The sequence below is a fragment of the Ammodytes marinus genome (assembly GCF_949987685.1).
Source record: "Ammodytes marinus genome assembly, chromosome: 9".
Classification (NCBI taxonomy): Eukaryota; Metazoa; Chordata; class Actinopteri; order Uranoscopiformes; family Ammodytidae; genus Ammodytes; species Ammodytes marinus.
The window spans coordinates 5,322,003-5,342,344 of NC_137213.1; the positions used below are offsets into that span (position 1 = coordinate 5,322,003).

The window sequence follows — 20,342 nt, forward strand, 5'->3', positions numbered from 1 at the left end:
GCACATGACACTGCAACTGGTGGAAGGAGAGAGAGAGAGAAGTGTTTTGTGCAGTTTTATTCTTATCGAGGTTGAAACAAAATGTGCACCATTATGTGTGACACAAACCAATAGAAAATAAACATTTGGAGCTTGGAGCCAGTATAGCCATGAGTCCATGAAACGTTACAGAACTGTTCATTTATAGACGACTTCCTGTAATGTAGGAATTCTATTCTTCTTTGTTGAACCAGTCAGATTTCCACACTGTTTCCATGTCCATTTTGACCTTCATGTGCACAGTACTGACATGCATCCACACACACCAACCTCCTCCTCATATCTGCATATACCAGCTGGTTAGACACCTCGACAGGCTCCGGTCTCTACGCCAAACACCTTTTCATCTGCTCATTCACACAGTACTGTCCTCTCTGTGGTGAGGTATCTGCTAGGACATCACTCTTTCCTGTATTGTCTCTTCCTTCCTTCCTTTCCATGCTCACTTCCCCTCTCCTCCTCCTCTCTCTGTGGGCCAGTTGACAGAGATGTGGTAGGGCTTGAGCTGGTCCTCAGACAGCAGGTCCGGGGCACAGCTCATGAGGTCGTGACCCCTGAACGACTTTGGGAAGGCGATGACGTCACGGATGCTGGGAGCCCCCACCATGATGGAGACCAGCCGATCCAAACCTGGGTTGAACAAAAGAGACAGAGGAGTAATGAGATGATTGAATCAATATATAGGACCATTTTTACCCTTTGGTTAACAAAATGTGTAATTGTAGTAGTAGTCAACGAATGACTGAATTATCCTTTATTTACGTCTGTATTCATGCAACAAAGTGGTCGATCCCACACGGACTTACACGATACTGATACAAAGTGCATTTTGTTTTACCACAGCTTCCCAAAAAAACATAAGAGCAAACATTTAAAGAATAAAGGAATAATTAAGAAATAAAAAAAGAGAGATGGCTAAAGCAGGCTGTGGTGGAGTTGAGAGTTAGCCTCACCCAGAGCGATGCCTCCATGTGGTGGCGCTCCTGAGTCCAGAGCCTCCAGCAGGTGAGACAGTTGACTGGGATCCTCCTGAAGCAGACACAGAGGGGGGGGGGGGGAGCTGTTGTGACTGCTAACTGATTCAAGATAGGGAGCACTCATATTGCAATTGTGCTTCGGCACGTTACAGGGCAACTATGCCTAGTACGAGTGTAAAAGCCTCCAGTGACTGACCTTGAGGATGTTCTTGAGGACATGAAGCTGCTCTGAGGCCCTGTGTATGCGGATGGAGCCTCCACCGATCTCACAGCCATTCAGCACCAGGTCATAGTGCTGACCGCGTACCTGAGGACGACAGGACACAACCACTGAGGCTTAAAGCATCCCCCACGTCATGTAAAAAAACAGATCATACAGATTTGGAGTGACTGTGTGTGTCTACCTTGTGTGGCTCTGTGTAGAGTAAGGGTGTGTCCTCTGGTACAGGAGCAGTGAAGGGATGATGTGCTGACTCCAGCTGATCTGGGTCCTCTTCTTTGGGTAAGAAGAGAGGGAAGTCCACCACCCAGAGGAAGTGGAAGGCTGAGGGCTCACACACCACCACACCACGGGCCTCCAGGAGCTGTGCACACTGCAGGCGCAGGTTACCCAGCAACGGGCGCTGAGAGCAGGGTGGGGGGGGGGGGGGGGACACACACAGGACAGACAGGAGGCAAGTAGGAGAGACAGAGTATGAGGTATTTATACATATTAATGTGACGTTACGTTTAACCTCCTCCTTCTCTCTAACCTAATCAAACAAAGCAACAACAAGCTAAAATCCCTCTTAAACCTGCTAAGATTCAGCCTAAGAATAGTTTTGCCCGGCATTTAGACCCGCGTCAGTTGACATTTAGACACAGGTTTTTTACAAGGATGCTAAGATGAAAATGAGAGCTTGTTCTGTTAAGTGAGACGGCGAGTAGAAAATGCGTCCGAGGTGCTCGCGGTCAGGCTAATAAAGTCAAGGAAGATCACTTAGTTAAAAAGCTAAACTATAAAATATAGTGTGTTCTCTCTCTTTCTATGTCTTCACTTGACTGTCCAGTTTGAAAGTTGGTAGTCTCGCAAAGCCAGACCAAACTACGGCAATCGACAATGTTTTGGCGACAAGTTTCAAAAAGCTGTGTCGACCTGCTCATTTTGGTAGAAAAGCAGCATAAGTATGAGCTGAAGGGGAGGCTCTTACCACAGTGTGTATGGAGCCAGCAGCCAACAGCAGCAGGTCTCCTGGTCCAGCCCTGGTCCTCTGTAGCAGCTCCTCTGAGGCTGAGGCAGACAGCAGCTTCTTCAGGGGAGACTTCAGGCTCCCGTCTGCTTTGACCAGCACCACACTCAGATCCTAGGGGGACGGAACACACACACAAAGACAGAAGACTGTGAGAAAATACTGGAGGCAAACACACACAGTAATACCTGTCAAATTCACTCTCGCAAAAAAAGCCTTTGTTAAGCTTCTGGAGTTGTGTTTTATTCATTCAGAGGTTTGTGTAGAGTTTATCACAAGCTGTCTTTGGTCAAATAATAGTTTTTTGGTTTATAACACAATCAACATTTACCTGGAACCTCTTTGCTTGCACGCTAGGAGGATGCATAAAATGTGTCCTGTTAGCCTGCGTAGTAAACACTGGTCTGAAGTCAGAGCTCATTACAGTAAACTAGTGTATTAATGGGTATGCTGTGAACCGCGGCACCCCTGCTGGGATTTCAAATGTACTACAATTTCCCTTGAATTGATCATTTTAAATCATTTGAATATGTTTTATTTTATTTTTTTTTTGGCTTTAGCAAAAGCTGTTCACTGTCGGTAAAGTTTACACATAGTCCACAGAGTCATGCACGGTGTGAAAACGTCTGTCTTCCATTTCTTCTCTTTTGTTTTGATCCTTGATTTAATTTTTTTTTTAAAATTATTTTATGATTCATTTTTTCAATAATTTTTTGTATCCATTCTCCCATTTTTAATCATGAGTACAAAACAACAAGAAACTGAAATAGCATGCAATGGTGACCTCGCTAAAACAAACTCAACACAATCACAGGACAATCCTACCTGGCCAAACTGAGTCTTGGCTGTTTGCTTCAGTTTTTCCAAATCCTTCCCAGTGAAGAGTTTCTGTTTTTTCAAACACAAGACAGAGACTATCAGAGTGACAGCTGGGAACTAGCCTAACAAAGGATAAGCAAACCTGTCACTGAACACATACAGATTGCTATGTAACAGTTTTTTAGTTGACATTATTATTGTACAGTGCAGTGCTCTTGAAGATTTCTTTCAACAGGATGTTTTTGTTGTTGTTCTTACCGCTCCACTGGGGACACAGATGACCTGCACCGAGCCTCCTGATTGGCTGAGAGCTGATCTGAGGAAACCAATATCCGTAGATAGGAAAAGCTCACTGAGGTCCATGAGCTGGAAGGACAGACAGACAGACAGACACCAGACGCACACACACACACACACACACACACACACACACACACACACACACACACACACACACACACACACACACACACACACACACACACACACACACACACACACACACACACACACACACACACACACACACACACACACACACACACACACACACACACAGTAGAGCAATTTATTTCTTTGTTCACACAAAACCTTATTCGCCCCCCTTTAACTTCAAAAGATCACATCAGAACTAGTCATTGTCAGTCATCATTTCCAGGTGTCCCATGGTCACACTAAAAAAGGGCAAATGGAGGAATGGTTTACTAAACTTTAAACACCGTGAATAGTGATCAGAGCGGCAATTTAATACTAAAAGTTGGAAACCCAGAGTTAACATAACATCATTGTAACCAGGTCCATGAAGGTGGACATGCAATTATTAAAAGTGAGAAAAGGAATGGTCCAAAAACACAGGGCTTAGATTCATCTCAAGTCTGCAGTTCATTTGAGCCCCAACACAAATCACAAGGAACTGTCAGTGGAGAAACAAACAAGCCTCCAGTGGCCCACCTTCATGTTGAATCTGGTATCGGGCTTGTCCACACCGTAGTCCCTCATGGCCTCTTCATAAGTCATGGTCTGGAAAGGCACCGTGATGGGACCTTTATCTGCAGGCCAGGAGCACTGTAACAACCCCTCCACCAGGGACATGATACCGGCCTGCTCCACAAAGGACATCTCTATGTCCACCTGAGAGACACACAGAGAGAGAGGAGAGCCAAGGCTGTAAACAGACTAGTGGGTCAGGTCAATGTCATGAGTGAATCAGTGAACTCATAATATGTATGAGATCACATCTACCTGGCTAAACAGAGTCCCATCTATCTGAAGATAGGTTGCTTTTGTCAACACAACATAGAGCGTTGTTATTAACTGGTACTGCTAACAACAGCTCACTGGAGGTGATTACTCAAGGCAAACATTCATTAATACTCGTGATTTCCCACTTGTGTTACTGGAACACAGGCAACTCATGTACATGAGTGGTAATTCAAAATATTACCCAGGATTTTAGAGAACATTATGAAAGAATTACTAGGTCTAAACAATCTATTTATAGACTGCTGGTGGTGAATAGGTTTGAAGCTGCATATAGTCCCATATGGTCTAGCGGTTAGGATTCCTGGTTTTCACCCAGGCGGCCCGGGTTCGACTCCCGGTATGGGAACTAATATTTGTTTACCTGTTCTACTGATGGGGGAAGCAAACAAGAGAATCCTCATGCAGCGATACAGTTGAAGTGGAAGTTCCCACTTGGAAAATTCAACTGGAATGCGACCTGAGGAAGGGATTCCCACTTGAAACTGGAGAGCCCTTGCCGGACTCGAGTTCAACATTCAGCATGTAAAAAGCAGCAACAGATTGATAATAGAAAATGTAGCTCTTCTTTATTATTTGTGTCACATTAAATCACCTGTACACATGGCACTGCTCATTTTCTATCTGAAGATATGTTGCTTCCATTTTTGTAAACACAACATAGAGCGTTGTTATTAACTGGTACTGCTAACAGCTCACTGGAGGTGATTACTAAAGGCAAACATTCATGCTTTCTCTTGATTTCCCACTTGTGCTACTAGAACGCAGGCAACTCATGTACATGAGTAGTAATTCAAAACATTACCCAGGGTTTTAGAGAACCTTATGAAAGAATTACTAGGTCTAAACTTTCTATTTATATCATGCTGGTGATGAATAGGTTTAAAGCTACATATAGTCCCATATGGTCTAGCGGTTAGGATTCCTGGTTTTCACCCAGGCGGCCCGGGTTCGACTCCCGGTATGGGAACTAATATTTGTTTACCTGTGGAAGCAAGGGAGTGTTTCAATCTTACCTGGGTGAACTCTGGCTGCCGGTCTGGCTTGGAGCCTTCATCTCTGTAGCAGCGGGCTATCTGGAAGTACCTGGTGTAGTGACAACAAGGAGAGTTGGTTTATTGGCTGTACCATGTTGATTCAAAGCAATCAAACGTGGTCAGATGCAGCATCCTTCAAAAATACCAGGATATGCCTACTACATTGGCTGGTTATTTTTAGAGTAGAAATCAGCAATGGGATGGATATATATACTGTAAGCAAGAGGGCATTTTAGGGTGCGACGTTATGATGAAATAAATAGGAAGAAGTAGGTCCCAAATGTATGCCTACTGCATGCTAACTAACTGCTCTTTATGATCAGCTGTACTAGTATTTAGAATGGTTAAAAGAAAGAGTATGCTATTTGGACCGCAGGGTGACCCACCTGTCTATACCAGCCACCATCAGCAGCTGTTTGAACTGCTGTGGACTCTGGGGTAGGGAGTAAAACATGCCCGGCTCTCTGGAAGGAACCACAAACTCTTTGGCTCCCTGAAACAGAAGAGAATGGTTTAAGTCCGGGCATCACACAAATACATCGACCTGTATTCACTAATGTGGTCATTAATATATGTGTTGTTTTAGGGGCTTTGTTCTAAATTGAGACCGCCAACATTGACCAACAGTGACACCCACATTACAAAACGAGTTAAATAGAAGCTACATTTGGTTTGTTTTCTTAACTAAAATTTGAATATTAGCAAAGCCCAGAAGAGAAAATGTCTCCAAATTAGATTTGATAATACAGCATCTTTCAATAGATTCAATATATTCAATTCTCTAAATGTTAGTTTATGTGAATTTGATATTGTGTAGCTGAAAGGATTCACATATAAAGGACCTTCTTACCCCTGGTGTTCTTTTAAACAGCGTGGGAGTTTCCACATCAACAAAACCTACAAAGAAGCAGACTGTTAGAAAATGCATTCTAATCCCCATACTTCCCTGCTATTCAGTATAATAATAATCTTTATTAAGGACTCAGATGGTCCACTCACATCCAACATACACACACACATAAAACACATTAAAATGCATTACTCAATAAAACACTGTACTAAAATAGGTGCAAGCTATCATGCCAATGCTTTCGAAGCCTGGATGTGAACCTATAGCCCATCATAGGGTTGGTTATGGCTATAATGATGCTATTTTCTGATACATCCAATCGACACATGAAATTGAACATTAACTTTCGTAACAGTGCCTGACATGTAGGTACATTAGAGGACACAAATAACTGGCTAGCACTGTGCCACCTAGGAACACGGAGCAACAACCTCATGGCATCATTATATGCCACTCTAAGCCTCTATACTTCTCACTCTGTAAGAGGACCAGAGATGAGCTGTATACAGCGGCGTGACATAAGCCCTAAACAGAGCACACTTAACATCTGTGGAACACATGGAAAATTTCCTCATCATCATGTTGGCCTGTGCATATATTTTACACCATTGACGACGAATGTCACTGTCATCCATGAGATCATCTGAGAAGACATGTCCTAGATATTGTAATTCCCTGGATATTTCTAAGAGACCATCTGAGAGGTGGAAAGCAGGAAAAGAGGATTTTTTGTCCTCTCTAGATCTCACAACAACGACCTTACTCTTTTTGGCATTATAGTTGATGTCAAATTCTCTTCCATATAGTGTACATATCCTCAACAGCTCTTGTAACCCAACAGAATATGGACAAAGTAAAACCAGGTCATCAGCATACATGAGATGATTCACAACTTGATCTCCCACAATACATCCTGTTGTACATTCATTTAGCTGTCTTGAAAGGTCATCCATCCAGCCATCCAGTATGGTAGAATGCCCTATAACATCTGGCCGTGATTTTTAGTGTTGAAATCAGCATGCTTTTTTTTGGGGCGATTCCGACCAACAATCCACTGCGCACAAGAAGTGACGTCACATCAACTGAGCCTTCATGTGAAAACAATGGATATATTTGTAAGAGGAAAGTTCAAGGCGCGATGTTATGATGAAATAAATAAGTAAAAGGATGTCCGAATTGTATGCCTACTGCATGCAAACTACATACTTTTGAGCTGTCAGCTGTAGAATGTAGAATGGAAAAAAGTATGCCAAAGAATTCAGTGAATGGATAAGGCTGTGTCTGTCCATACCGTGCACGTTGCAGAGGTGTTCCCTCATCTTCATGACCAGCTGAGACCTCAGTCTGAGGTTCCTCTGCATCGTAGAAGACCTCAGGTCCAGGTAGCGATACTGCATCCGCAAAGACTCCGATTTCTGTACAGGCAGACAACAGAAACACAGTCATTCATTATTACTACTGGCTTGACAATGAGCCCAATAGTGCACAGGAATGTCACATAAAAAGGGACTTACTTTGACAAAGTCTTTGATTTCAAATGGCAACTTCTGGCACACGTTGAGAACCTCCACGCTCTCAGCCAGGATCTCTATGTCTCCTGTTGGCATGTCCTGGTGGTGTGGACAGAGTAGATGAGGCACTTAGACTTTCTATTTATAGCCTTCTGTTGGTAGATAGGTTCAAGGCTACATATAGTCCCATATGGTCTAGCGGTTAGGATTCCTGGTTTTCACCCAGGCGGCCCGGGTTCGACTCCCGGTATGGGAACTGATATTATTTCGTAATGGGGAAGGAACAGTATTCCCTACTTACTATCTATAGTCATGTTCAAAGGTAGCCTGGATATCTAGAACGATAGAGGGACTGGCCAGGATCAATAGACCTTCCCAACTCAAAGGGCGGCACTGCTTGTGCACTTCAAATGCCACTGCACGCAGTTGAATAGCACTACGACCAATCAGTGCTATGAACAAGGTGACGTATTAAGCCCCATTCGTTTAGCGAACAGCGGGATTAACTGTTAAATTAAACTTTTGCCGTGGTTGGTCGGCAAAACAGAACATTCCTCTTACTTGCTCATGAAAGGTTTGAGTGCTGTCTTCCAAATTGTAAAGGGTCGAGGCTAGGGTTGCAAAATTCCGGGAATTTTCAAAGTTGGAAACTTTCCAAGGGAATTAACGGGAATTAACGGGAATTTTGGGAATTAATGGGAATTAACGGGAATAAACCAAAAATTTAACAAATTTAAGGTTTGACCTTAACAGTGATTTTAAATATAGTCGGGGGAAATGTATATTTAGCATATTCTTGACTAAATAAACCAGCTTTCATGCTTTCACACTTGAGAATATGTGCTTTTCCTCAATCACATGCACACAGCACACTGCTTACTGCAGGGGTATTGAGGCCACGCCCCCTACATGCACTGTGCATTCCTCCATCACATGCACAGATGATTTCTAGAACCCTGGAGCATTGAGGCTACATTAAGCCCAGAGCACAAGACTTTTGAAGATACACATTTGAACATTTGAACTACATTTAAGTTTGAATATGATAGTCCATTAAATTTCCCCCAATTTCAAGTCAATTCCCAAAAATCGAATATTCCCAAAATTCCTGAGCGAAAGTTCCCATGGAAAGTTTCCGGAAAGTTTCCGGTAATTTACCGGAAACTTTCCACCCCTTTGCAACCCTAGTCGAGGCGAAAGCCATCTCAAACTCAAACAACATATCCACAGCCATCTCTGATGTTTACTATCACGGCTTCGGCAGCGCATGCACAGCACTGTCGTCATCCGGTGACGTCCGCCCCAGAGCACCATACATAGGGCTCTGGCCCGCCCATATCAGATAGAACGAATTTGATTGGTAGCTCAGGATTTCTTGACATATTTAATGAGCTTCAATGGAGAGTGTCCAGAACAAACAGGCGCCGCAAATTCAATTTGCATTAGTGAAATGTAAAACGTCTTAGCTTGAAACCTTCCACTATGCTGAAGTTCGTAATGTTATTCCTGCATTTCCAACATCTGTTGAACCACATGTTTTGAAAATGTTCTGTAAAACTGTGTGCAATGTTTGAAACAGTTGTACAGATTAATTTTGTGTGGAAACCACAATACACATTATTATGTGTATTTCACTTATGTATCTATTATCATAATTAATTGAAAAGCCTGTGTTAGGACTAGCTGTACAGGCTTTGAAATGGAAACACACATGTTCATGTCAAAGGGGAAAAACAGTCAAAGATCCCAGTCAATCAGATGCACATTGGACTGGCATGGCCGCCGTGGTTTTTAGTTGTGGCGGGTCTATGCTGCTCTCTGCTGGACAACAATGGGCTACTAAAGACCACAAGCTAAATGAAAAGGAAACATACAGCGTTCTGTATGGAACAATGTGTTTGTCACATTATTTTCTTGGTTTGATTTGTTTTGACTTGGGCCATTTCAACTCTTCCATTACGTTTTAAAGGTTGATTAATCATTGGTTAAGATCTATTGTATCGACAATGTCTTAGCCAATAGGACTGCCTGGACTGTGACTGTGGCTTTTCTTTTCAATTGTCCCCTAACCTGTGTTGTTAAAGCTGTAAAACAGTGTGTGGAGGCTGCAACTACTATACACTTCAATACATTTTCTGCCAAGACAGGTTCACATGTAACTGTTAAGCAGTGGTGAATGTCCTGACACACATTATCCAGTGACACACACACACACACACACACACACACACACACACACACACACACACACACACACACACACACACACACACACACACACACACACACACACACACACACACACACACCTTGTTCTCCTGTCCCGCTGGTCGTCTCCTGACTGTTCCCGTAACCTTGACGACAGACTCTGCAGTGAGGTCACACAGCACTCCTTTTAAATGACTGGCAGACTTCAAAAACACAAAAACACAAAAATTGGTTAAAATGAAGTAAAACACAACTTTTGAGTGTCTTGAAAAGAACTGTAATAATAATAATAATAATAATATTGTTATAGTAATAACAGACATTGTTATATTGTGCTTTGTAAACTGTTTTCATCCTTACTTCTTGCTGAGGAATTAGAACTTGTGTCAGGCCACTGAAGTCTCGCAGGATGACAAACAGGTCTTGTCTGTTGAAGGCACCAAACAGACAGAAGTTTTCTATGAGAGACCATGGGAGCAAAACAAGTCGCTCTGGAAATGTTTGATCCCTGCATTACTGAGAACACCAATCAGTTGCTTATATAGACGGAACTAAATATTAAGTCTGAGGAGTTTCTAGGTATATGGAGGGAGGAATCAAACACTCACAGGAGGCTAATACAGGTAATACCCTGCATTCAAATACTAATACTTCCCTACTATTTAGTATGCCAGAAAAAGATTTAGGATGTACATGCACAATACATGCACGTCAATTGTAGTATGCTGAAAAACTTCCTTATCTGATTTTTTTTTCTCTCCTGTGGCCCTAAAACTCTTCTGTACTTTAGCATGTAGTGTAGTAAAAAGAAAGAGTATGTGATTTGGAACGCAGGGATAGTGAGTGACATACAATGTGCAGACATGGACTGGTCCACTTTACAATTCTCCTCTTTCACCTTTAATGACAGGCTGAGTAGTTGATGCTAAATCAACATGCTGTGTTTACTGTCAAAGGTGAAGTAAGCGGTTTATTTATGTTAATATAAGTGTTACATCGCTCTTTATTCATACAGTGATCACTTTCATAATGTGCATGTGTCATAAAGCCGATCTCTCAGTCAGCTGCTCTGCATGTAATAGGCTAATAAACTGAAATTAGTATCCAATTACACGAGAGAACACTACAAATCGAAACCCGTCCCACTCATGGTCTCACTGCCGGTGCACGCCAGAGCGACAGATGGGTGAATTTATGCGCCTACAATGGCGGAGCAGGTAAAAATCCTTCCCAATGTCGGTTTTGATGGTTTTTATCATGTTTTTATCACACTTATGGATCGGAGATGATGCTAGATAACTCGCTGTTTGAAGACCGCAGTGCATTAATGTGGTGACGTAGGGACGACCGAGGGGACTGCTAACTGCAGTAACTGACAGGAAGTTAGCTAAAAGAACCATTCCGCTTACAGCACCTTTAACTGTAGTGTTTGAAGGTAATGTCTAAATATGTATCACAACCACACACACATAACAGTTACATATAGCTATGTGTCAGTATGTGAACTGCATTAAGAGAATAAATCCAACCTGAGGTATTGGACCCAGCCACACACAGTGACTGTCTGTCCCTCATGGTCTGATCTCAGCTCTCCACAGGTGTGACTCCTGACTGACAGACTGCTGGCTCCTGGGAAAGAGAGACAGAATAATGCTTATGGTTGAATGGTATTAGGTTTGTGTCACATGAAAGCAGCTGTAAAGCAGGCATAGCGCAGTCATCCACTGACTGCAGGGTCGGTGGTTCAATCCTCCTGCCTCCTGCAACATGTGGAAGTGTCCCTGGGCAAAGATACACTGAACCACAAATTGCTGTCAATGCTATTATTTACTATCTATGTGTCAATGGTTAAGTTAAGTTAGTTAAGTTAGCTTGCACCCTGTGTGGTAACTGCTGCTGCTGCTGTGTGTGTGTGTGTGTGTGTGTGTGTGTGTGTGTGTGTGTGTGTAACTTAAGTGCTTTGGATAAAAGCGCTAGGTTGTGTGCTGTCCATTTAGGATCTATGACCCTATGATGCTCTGCATTCTATTGTCCAAATTCATTACAGTACTTTACAAAGTAACAAAGTTGGCTACTGAAGTCTTGTGTAAAATGTAACCCTTGGGTTGAACACAATGTGTTCCTTTCAACAGAAGTTTGAATGTTTTACCATTTGAATATCCATATTATGTTTTCTCATGAATTTCACTAGGAGATCAATACACAGCCTACAACAATAATAAAGTGTCATGAATAGCATTCATCCTGTCTACTGAGACCCATTGTGTACTTACTAGTGTGAAGGCTCTAGAAAGCTTTAACAAATGACAAAAGTCTTTTATATGAGCCTATGGGCGAGATTAAAGGACATGTCAGTGTTCGTTTAGCTTGTGTAGCCTCCTGGACCCTGGTGAGAGTCACTGTCCAAAGGAAAGCTGTCAGTCAATCAGACTTAATACTGTGTCTTTACAGTACCTGTGGAGGCAGCCTGGGGCTTGTAGAGTGTTGTAGAGCCGCTCAGTTGTCTCAGCTGAGGTGTCCACATCACACGTCCTTCACCTGAGGTCGAGCTGGAGCAAACGGCGCGAGCTCCCAGTCCACGGAGCGCGCGCTGCAGCACGTACCTGCTTCTTGATGCCATAGTCTACACACACACGTTTACGTATAAATATATACAGACACATACACACACACTGAGGCACCGGTGTCTAGTCTAAGCTGTTTGAATGAACCACATGGGTCTTCCTGTGTCACTGTTATGAAGTGTTCCTGGATGTTATGACACCGTTATCCAACATGAGAGCGCTGACACCGGGACCTCGACCATGCAGACCGGGGTCGGGGTGTGTGCTTTCTCCGCTGTCACTGTAGCTGTTCGTGGTTCCGCATCGCCAGTTGCTTTGGCAGTTCTCTGCTCATGTGGATGGGCTCACAGTAGCACCGCACGTTACGTTCACGCTGATCCGTGCGTGTAGGAGTCGGGGGATACGTAACCGGATGTGACGTCGGGTAGTTCGTAGAGTAAAGATTTTATTTATTTATTTTTTAATTGTGCAGGTAGGCTACATTCAAACAACGCAAGGACATTGCAGTTTTTCCGACATACCGTAAGCCGCACGTCGAGTAAACACAAACGCAAGAGAAGAAGAATAAATAACTGAACGCAAAATAATAATAAAAAATAAAAAGTAGGCTAGAGAATATAAATGAAATAGGCTACCGGCCTATCTCAAAAAATAAATTAAGCATATTTATTTAGTAATAAAAACACTTGAAGGGGATTGCATGTCTTTCTTTTTCAAGTTTCAATAACTATCTAGGCTAGATATTTTCAACCGGGTCACTGCAGTGGACTCCGGCACACACGGAGGCGCTGATGCGTTCACAACCCGAGCCTGAACGGGACGTCCGCCTGTGTACTGATTGTCACTGTGGTGTTGTGTGTGTGTGTGTGTGTGTGTGTACTGTAGATCCAGTATAGAGCAGTCATGTCTGGCTGCAGGCTGATGAGAGCGATCAGAGTGAGTGAGTTTGGAGCTCCGTCAGTTCTCAAACTGTGTTCAGATGTGTCTGTGCCTCAGCCCGGACGCTCACAGGTGAGACAGACACAACAGCAGTTCACTGACCCCTCATTGTGTCACAGTGTAGGCCTACATGCCAGTGAAGCTGCGCTGTTCTTATCATGATATCACATTAAAAAACAAAAGCTGTCAAGTCTGTTGATGCTCACACACGGGCAATATAATGTGAAAGATCAGTTTCTGAATAAACTGTAGAGCACTAATACAGTCTGTGGGCACAACATGACAACTTAGCCAACATAGGCCTAGTGTGCATGGATGTAAAAAATGAAGAGCAGAGGATATAGGCCTGATCATTGCAAAGATTGAAAAAAGAAAATAAACTAACTAGGGTTTTGTTGTTTGTATGTTTTTTTTAATGTCTTGCTTTCCCTTTAAAAGCTTTTGCATATGTTTTATACTTTTCTCCCATGATGGTTTTCATCAGTTGTGTCAGACAGGCTGACAGCTGTCTCTGTGCTGCAGGTGCTGATCCGTGTCCATGCGTGTGGGGTGAACCCTGTGGAGACATACATCCGGGCAGGGACCTACGCCCGCAAGCCCAGCCTGCCTTACACACCGGGGACAGACGTAGCTGGAGTGGTGGAGACTACTGGAGAGGGAGTGACTGCAGTGAAGGTCTGAGGTTTAAATGGCACGCACAATGGAATACATATAGTCATTGTTTTCAGTGATACTATAGCCCTTAGTTTGACACATATTCTGGGTTTGATGGAAGTTTCTGTCTGCCCCGTGTGATGATTCTCAGGCAGGTGTTGGGGGATCTTTTTTTCGTTGATTCCTATGGATTTATTCACGTTTAGTATGGATTAATAATGTGTTGATGATGTGATACAGACATGACTTGTTGTGCTGTTGTTGCTGCCATAGTACTGACACTTGTTTTATATTTTAGTCAAAGGTGGAGTTAGCGATTCTAGAGAATGCCTATTGTCAAAATCACCTTTTGTCAAAATAAGTGAATATCTCCTTACCATCCACTACCTGTCTAAACTGTGTGTGTGTGTGTGTGTGTGTGTGTGTGTGTGTGTGTGTGTGTGTGTGTGTGTGTGTGTCAGGCAGGAGACCGTGTGTTCACCACAGCCACAGAGTCTGGAGGTTATGCAGAGTACGCCGTAGCAGCGGAGGACTGTGTCCACAAACTGCCCCAGGCTTTAGACTACACCCAGGGAGCAGCCATCGGGATCCCTTACTTCACCGCATACAGAGCGCTGGTTCACAAGTAAGACCACCACACTAAAACAGATTGGGTCAACTTTAGGACATACACTGTGCTGGGTCCATACTAAAGCCTCAAGCCTTTATAACCTGACATATAATATTGCCAGCAACACAAAAGTGTATATAAATTATGGTATCGGACAGTATCGTATAGGACGATATTCAAATCCCAAATATTGGAATCAGATCTGAACTGAAAAATAGTGGATCGGTGCAACTTTAAGTATTAATTCCAAAGGTGTGCACTGTAATTTAAGTTGGGACCTACTTTCACTAGAACATTCAATATGTACACTGTTGAAAGTAGTCCCAAACAATTGCACCGTTTCTTTGTGTTTGAGTAACGTTTGCAAAAAAAAAAGGACAGTACCCTGACGTTTCAGGAAATACCAGAGCCCTAAAAAATATAAATAAAAATTAAAAAACTTTCTATATTTGTGGGGTGGGGAGGTCAGACTGTATTATGATTTTTCATGGGATTTGATTTCAACGAGGAAAATCTTTGGACCCCCACCAGATTTTCCCTTTCAGTAAGACATTTAATCCAAGATGTTGAGAGTAAAATAAGCTGCTAGTAACTGATGTGTTTGTGTTGCAGAGCCCACACCAAGCCTGGAGAGACTGTCCTCATCCACGGAGCCAGTGGAGGGGTGCACTTAAATTACATTTTTTGTGTCTTAAAAATCTAAATTCAAAATGTTAATGGTTTCCACATCAACATGATGTGTGTGTGTGTGTGTGTGTGTGTGTGTGTGTGTGTGTGTGTGTGTGTGTGTGTGTGTGTGTGTAGGTTGGTGTGGCAGCGTGCCAGTTGTCCCGTGCTCTGGGTCTCAAGGTGTTGGGGACAGCAGGGACTACAGAAGGAATGAAGCTGGCTCTAAACAACGGAGCTCACCTGGCCTTTAATCACAGAGAAGACGGATACACTGAGAAAGTCATGGTACACACCACATACAAACGTACATGCACATAGACCCACACACACACACATACAAACGTACATGCACACAGACACACACACACACACACACACACACACACACACACACACACACACACACAGACACACAGACAGAGACACTGAGACACACGCACAAATAAACCTGCAAAAAAAAAATGTATACATACCATAGATAGTATATAAAAGATACATGCACACAAACATACATACGTACACACATACATCATGCAGGAACATCAGAAGGACAGTAACCAGCCCTAAATGAGGCTTACAACATTTAATAATCTGTGTTTTCATTGTTTGGGATCCATGGAGGCAAATCTCAAGCCTGTCCTTGGTTGATGTGTTGCAGGCAGCCACAGAGGGCAGAGGTGTAGATGTGATCGTGGAGATGCTGTCCAATGTCAACCTCAGTAAAGACCTGCAGATGTTGGCCTATGGAGGACGTGTTGTGGTGAGTGGGACATCAGTCAAGGGGCTGGGCCGCACAGTTCCTGACTCTTAAGAGCTATTCAGAGCTGTGAGACTCAATAAACAATTGTCTCTGACACTGTTGATCTGTAGTTCTATACAGTAGTTTTATCCCGGTATATGTCCTATACAAACTCCCTCATCTGTCTTGGGTTCCAGATCATCGGCTCCAGAGGCCCAATAGAGATCAACCCCAGAGACACCATGGCTAAAGAGAGCAGCATCATCGGGGTGGCCCTTTTCTTTGCTACACCGGTACGAAGCAGTGACATCAAGCTCGCACACGCACGCGCACACACACACACACACACACACACTCTCACACATACACACTCACACTAAATGAATGCTGTCCATCTATTCCCTTTTTAAGTCAGAGCAGAGGGAGTGTGCAGCGCTGCTCTATGCGGGGATGGAAGCTGGTTGGCTGCGTCCGGCGGTAGGCTCCAGGTATCCACTGGACAAGGCTGAACAAGCCCACCATGACATCATAGAGTGTCCCGGGGCTGCTGGGAAGACAGTCCTCACCATGGGATGATGCGCTCATTAAACAGTTCACCTGAATTCCCTTTCAAACAGATTTCTTGCACTTTAGCTATAATGAGTGAAGGCACAGAGTAGCAAAAAATATAAACGTTTTGTCATTTCGAAAGCTTCCCTTAATTGATTGTTTTTTGGCCTCTAGGGGACAGCAGAACATGTTGAAAACACAACATTAACATATCACCCATTAAGGATGTTGTGATAGCAAACATACAGTCAACACAGAGTCTGCAAGCATCAAAACATTTGCCAACATATTTTTCAAGCTGTCTGGTGGTGACAAATACAAGCACTTAAGTTTTGGAAGGAAAGTATGCAATTAATTAAAAAGATGATTATCTGTTATTGTAAGACCTCAGTGTGTGTGATTGTTTTCCGCTCACTGTACATGGTATAGAAGATTAGCAATAGAAAAGCCTTCAAGCTGGTTATTCTAACAATGTCCTCGTTCACTCTCTACAACTATCTTATCTAGACACCAAAATTCACAAATGTGATCATCAGATGGGCCTCAATGATCTAACCCTATAAGACAAAGAGAAAACATTGTATTGTTTGTAAGTTCATGAAAATATATATTTTGAACAATCCTATTAAACAGTGTTGTCATTTAGGGAAAGGGAAAAAAGGTGAAAGAGTAAAGTCATTTCTTTGACTCGCCAAACTGAGTCATACCTGACACCTGTCTGTGCCTCTCAGGTGACAGCCGGCTCTACTGAGCATGCTCAGTAGAGGCCCCAGGTAATTTAAGCTAGACAAACATTTACACAGCACCCGCTACAGCACTGTGGCAACCAGTCAATGATGGAGCACAGAGTTTAAAGTACACAGAGCTACACATCACTCCTATGGATTAATATGTGAAGGGAATTTACCATGGCGTCAGCAAGGGTGGACCTTTGGGTTCTGTTCAACAGGTAAGCAGTGTGTGAAAGGGGTTTTAAATTATTTTACACTGGAGTTAATGTTATTTTGGCTTAGGAAAAGATGTGGGGCTGTTCAGAAACTAAAGCCAGGCAGAAAATCAATGAAATTGCAGAGGTTCTCACAAGGTGCATTTCAATGGATATCTATCTATCTGTGTGTGTGTGTGTGTTTGCTCCTCTATAGAAACTGTCTAGTAACAAACTTGAAGGATAAAGAGAAAATAATTAGGTGATTGTAGGGATCAGTCAACCAATAGGTTGTAATGATAGTGGTTGACAGGGTGATGGAATAGTTGAGGATTGGGCCAGAGTTAAAACACATGGGAAACAATGAAACAAAAGCAACCTTTTAATCATATAGGGCCTATATGATTAAAAGGTTGTTTTATAGGCCTAGAGGTCTTTTTATAGGACTAGGCTATGTCTTAAAGCCTCTGGAAACCTGATCTTTAAATAGTAAAAACCAATATATAATATCACAGTTGGGTTTTTAAATAAGGGTATAAAAAATTCTGATTGAAAATAAATGTGCATCAATATTATAAAACTTGCCTTTCTGCTAGCTAGAGTGACAGGACTGTGTGGGCGTGGCAGTATCAAATGGTCTCCATGGCAACAGTCATTGTTTTTATAGAATGTTTGGGCCGGGAACTGCCATGATTGGTTCAAAATACTTATTGTCTAATTAAGAACCAGAGCATAGCCCCACCTCACCTAAACCACATTTGTGGAAGGTTTATAAAACTTAAATGACGATATCTTTAATTTGGATTGATAAATGTGCCTGACTCTTTTCAGATGATTACTATCATGCAACTAATTACATTGAAGGATGTTGTTGATGTGGGTTTACATGGACTATGAAACACTTTATGGCCCACACAGTTATGTTCATTAATGTGCTTCAATGAAAGCAACCAATAAAATGGATTTAGGTGAGATAGCAGCCTATTAACAGTAGTTAATTAACTGATACAACTGATAAGGGATTCTAAAGTCAGACATGTGATTTAAACCAAAACTGGATTACCAGCAAGGCAATCTGGGCGCCTGTCCTGTAGGGCCCCAGCTTGTTTCTGTGGAAATGACTGTGGTCATTTAAGTCATTATAAATCTGATGAATATTATGCACCAAAATATCGCAAAACATTCTGCAGAAAACATATGGTGAAACAGAAAGGATGTTGGAATAAGAATACAAGCTCAGATGTGATTGGACTGCTTTCACTAATGCTTTTGAGAGCCAACCAGGTTAAAACCCCCTATGGTTTGGTTATCCCCTCTGGCCATGATGACCACTATATGTATTTACATACAGATATGTATCTATTATATAGATAGAAGGGATGGAAGAAACAATACTGTTCCCATACCGGGAGTTGAACCCGGGCCGCCTGGGTGAAAACCAGGAATCCTAACCGCTAGACCATATGGGACTATATGCAGAAGACCATAGTCTCGCACCAACAAACTACAGCTAGTAGTTATGACATGCAGTACCAACAAATCCTATTCAATCAAACTACAATTACAAGTGGGGTCAGCGATTACAGAGAATGCCTGTTGTCAATAGCACTTTTAGTCAAAATCTGTGATTATCTCCTCACAATCCACTAGCTGTCCTTACTGTGTGTGCCATGGAAAACCAAATCCAGTCTTAATACCCAGGCTATGGGTATTATGTTTCCAGCTAACACACAATACGGACAAGTAGTGTATCGTATATTCACTGATTTTGACAAAGAGTGACTTTGACAAAAAGCAAATGTTGACTCCACCTTTAAAAGCTGGCTGTATGTGTTTTATTCAGTGGATATATCTGTTTGTAGCAATGATTACTCAAATATGTTCATGTTCAAATTCCGTGCAGCCACTCATGTGATGGCAACCTAACATTACTGTTGTGGAGTTACTCTTATTTCTTCATAGAGGGCAGACAGCTCACTGGAGGAGAGGCCATTAGGAGAAGAGCTTTAGAAATATGATAGGGCCTCACTCTGATACAATGTCTGCCGTCAGTCAGCATCCTCTGGGGACATCTACACACACACACACACACACACACACACACGCACACACACACACACACACACACACACACACACATTAATCCCCGTTTGTTTGCCATAGCAACCCAGAAGAACAAACGGGTGACCAGACATGACAACTAGGTAGGTGAGCCATCCAAGGGCTTTCCCAAACCTTGGTCCAGGGACACACAAACTGAAGAACAGTTCAATTAGGTTCCTTTCAGTCATTACAAACTAACAGTAAATTCACACAACCGTCTCATAACAATTCACTTTTACCTATGCCAATCCTGAGCCCAGATCACTTCAGGACCATTCATTATCACGGGCCATGACTTAACAAAAAGCATGGTACATACATATAAATGTAGAATTAGCAGAATTAAAATGGTACTGCTCCACATTTTGTAAGATGAAAAGCTATATATGTGCGTGTCTTCTAGTGTACTGTTTTTCCAAAGATGTGATGATGTGATGTTTTGGATAGGCCCAACATATGACCATGACAGACATGCAGCTGTATGGGGTTACAGCCCTGTGGGAGAGATGCTACCTCATCACCATGTCACCTCCACTGTAACACAACATGACCAGTAAGTAGCCTACTCTACACCACGGATTTCTACCATAAACAAATGAAGCCGGCACTGAAATTGTTGCCTGCCTACAGGCATTGGTCAATACAAGACAGAGAAACTGT

The 20,342-nt window shown here is 42.7% G+C and overlaps 2 protein-coding genes across 2 annotated transcripts; one reads left to right on the forward strand and one right to left on the reverse strand.

The window, feature by feature from the left end:
* Positions 1-7: 7 nt before the first annotated feature.
* dars2 (aspartyl-tRNA synthetase 2, mitochondrial) lies at positions 8-12,808 on the reverse strand. Its single transcript, XM_080033758.1, has 17 exons — positions 12,385-12,808; positions 11,460-11,559; positions 10,291-10,357; positions 10,032-10,133; positions 7,726-7,821; positions 7,503-7,626; positions 6,212-6,258; positions 5,748-5,854; positions 5,341-5,410; positions 4,016-4,195; positions 3,323-3,430; positions 3,071-3,133; positions 2,207-2,359; positions 1,421-1,639; positions 1,213-1,323; positions 993-1,068; positions 8-669 (listed from the first exon to the last, which is right to left on the reverse strand). Exons 1-17 carry the CDS (start codon positions 12,548-12,550, stop codon positions 482-484), a joined length of 1,977 nt encoding a protein of 658 aa, XP_079889884.1. The 5' UTR covers positions 12,551-12,808; the 3' UTR covers positions 8-481.
* A 507-nt stretch (positions 12,809-13,315) lies between these two features.
* On the forward strand, positions 13,316-17,217 carry cryz (crystallin, zeta (quinone reductase)). Its single transcript, XM_080033678.1, has 8 exons — positions 13,316-13,505; positions 13,956-14,108; positions 14,549-14,712; positions 15,310-15,361; positions 15,502-15,651; positions 16,025-16,126; positions 16,303-16,398; positions 16,517-17,217. Exons 1-8 carry the CDS (start codon positions 13,398-13,400, stop codon positions 16,679-16,681), a joined length of 990 nt encoding a protein of 329 aa, XP_079889804.1. The 5' UTR covers positions 13,316-13,397; the 3' UTR covers positions 16,682-17,217.
* Positions 17,218-20,342: the final 3,125 nt, after the last annotated feature.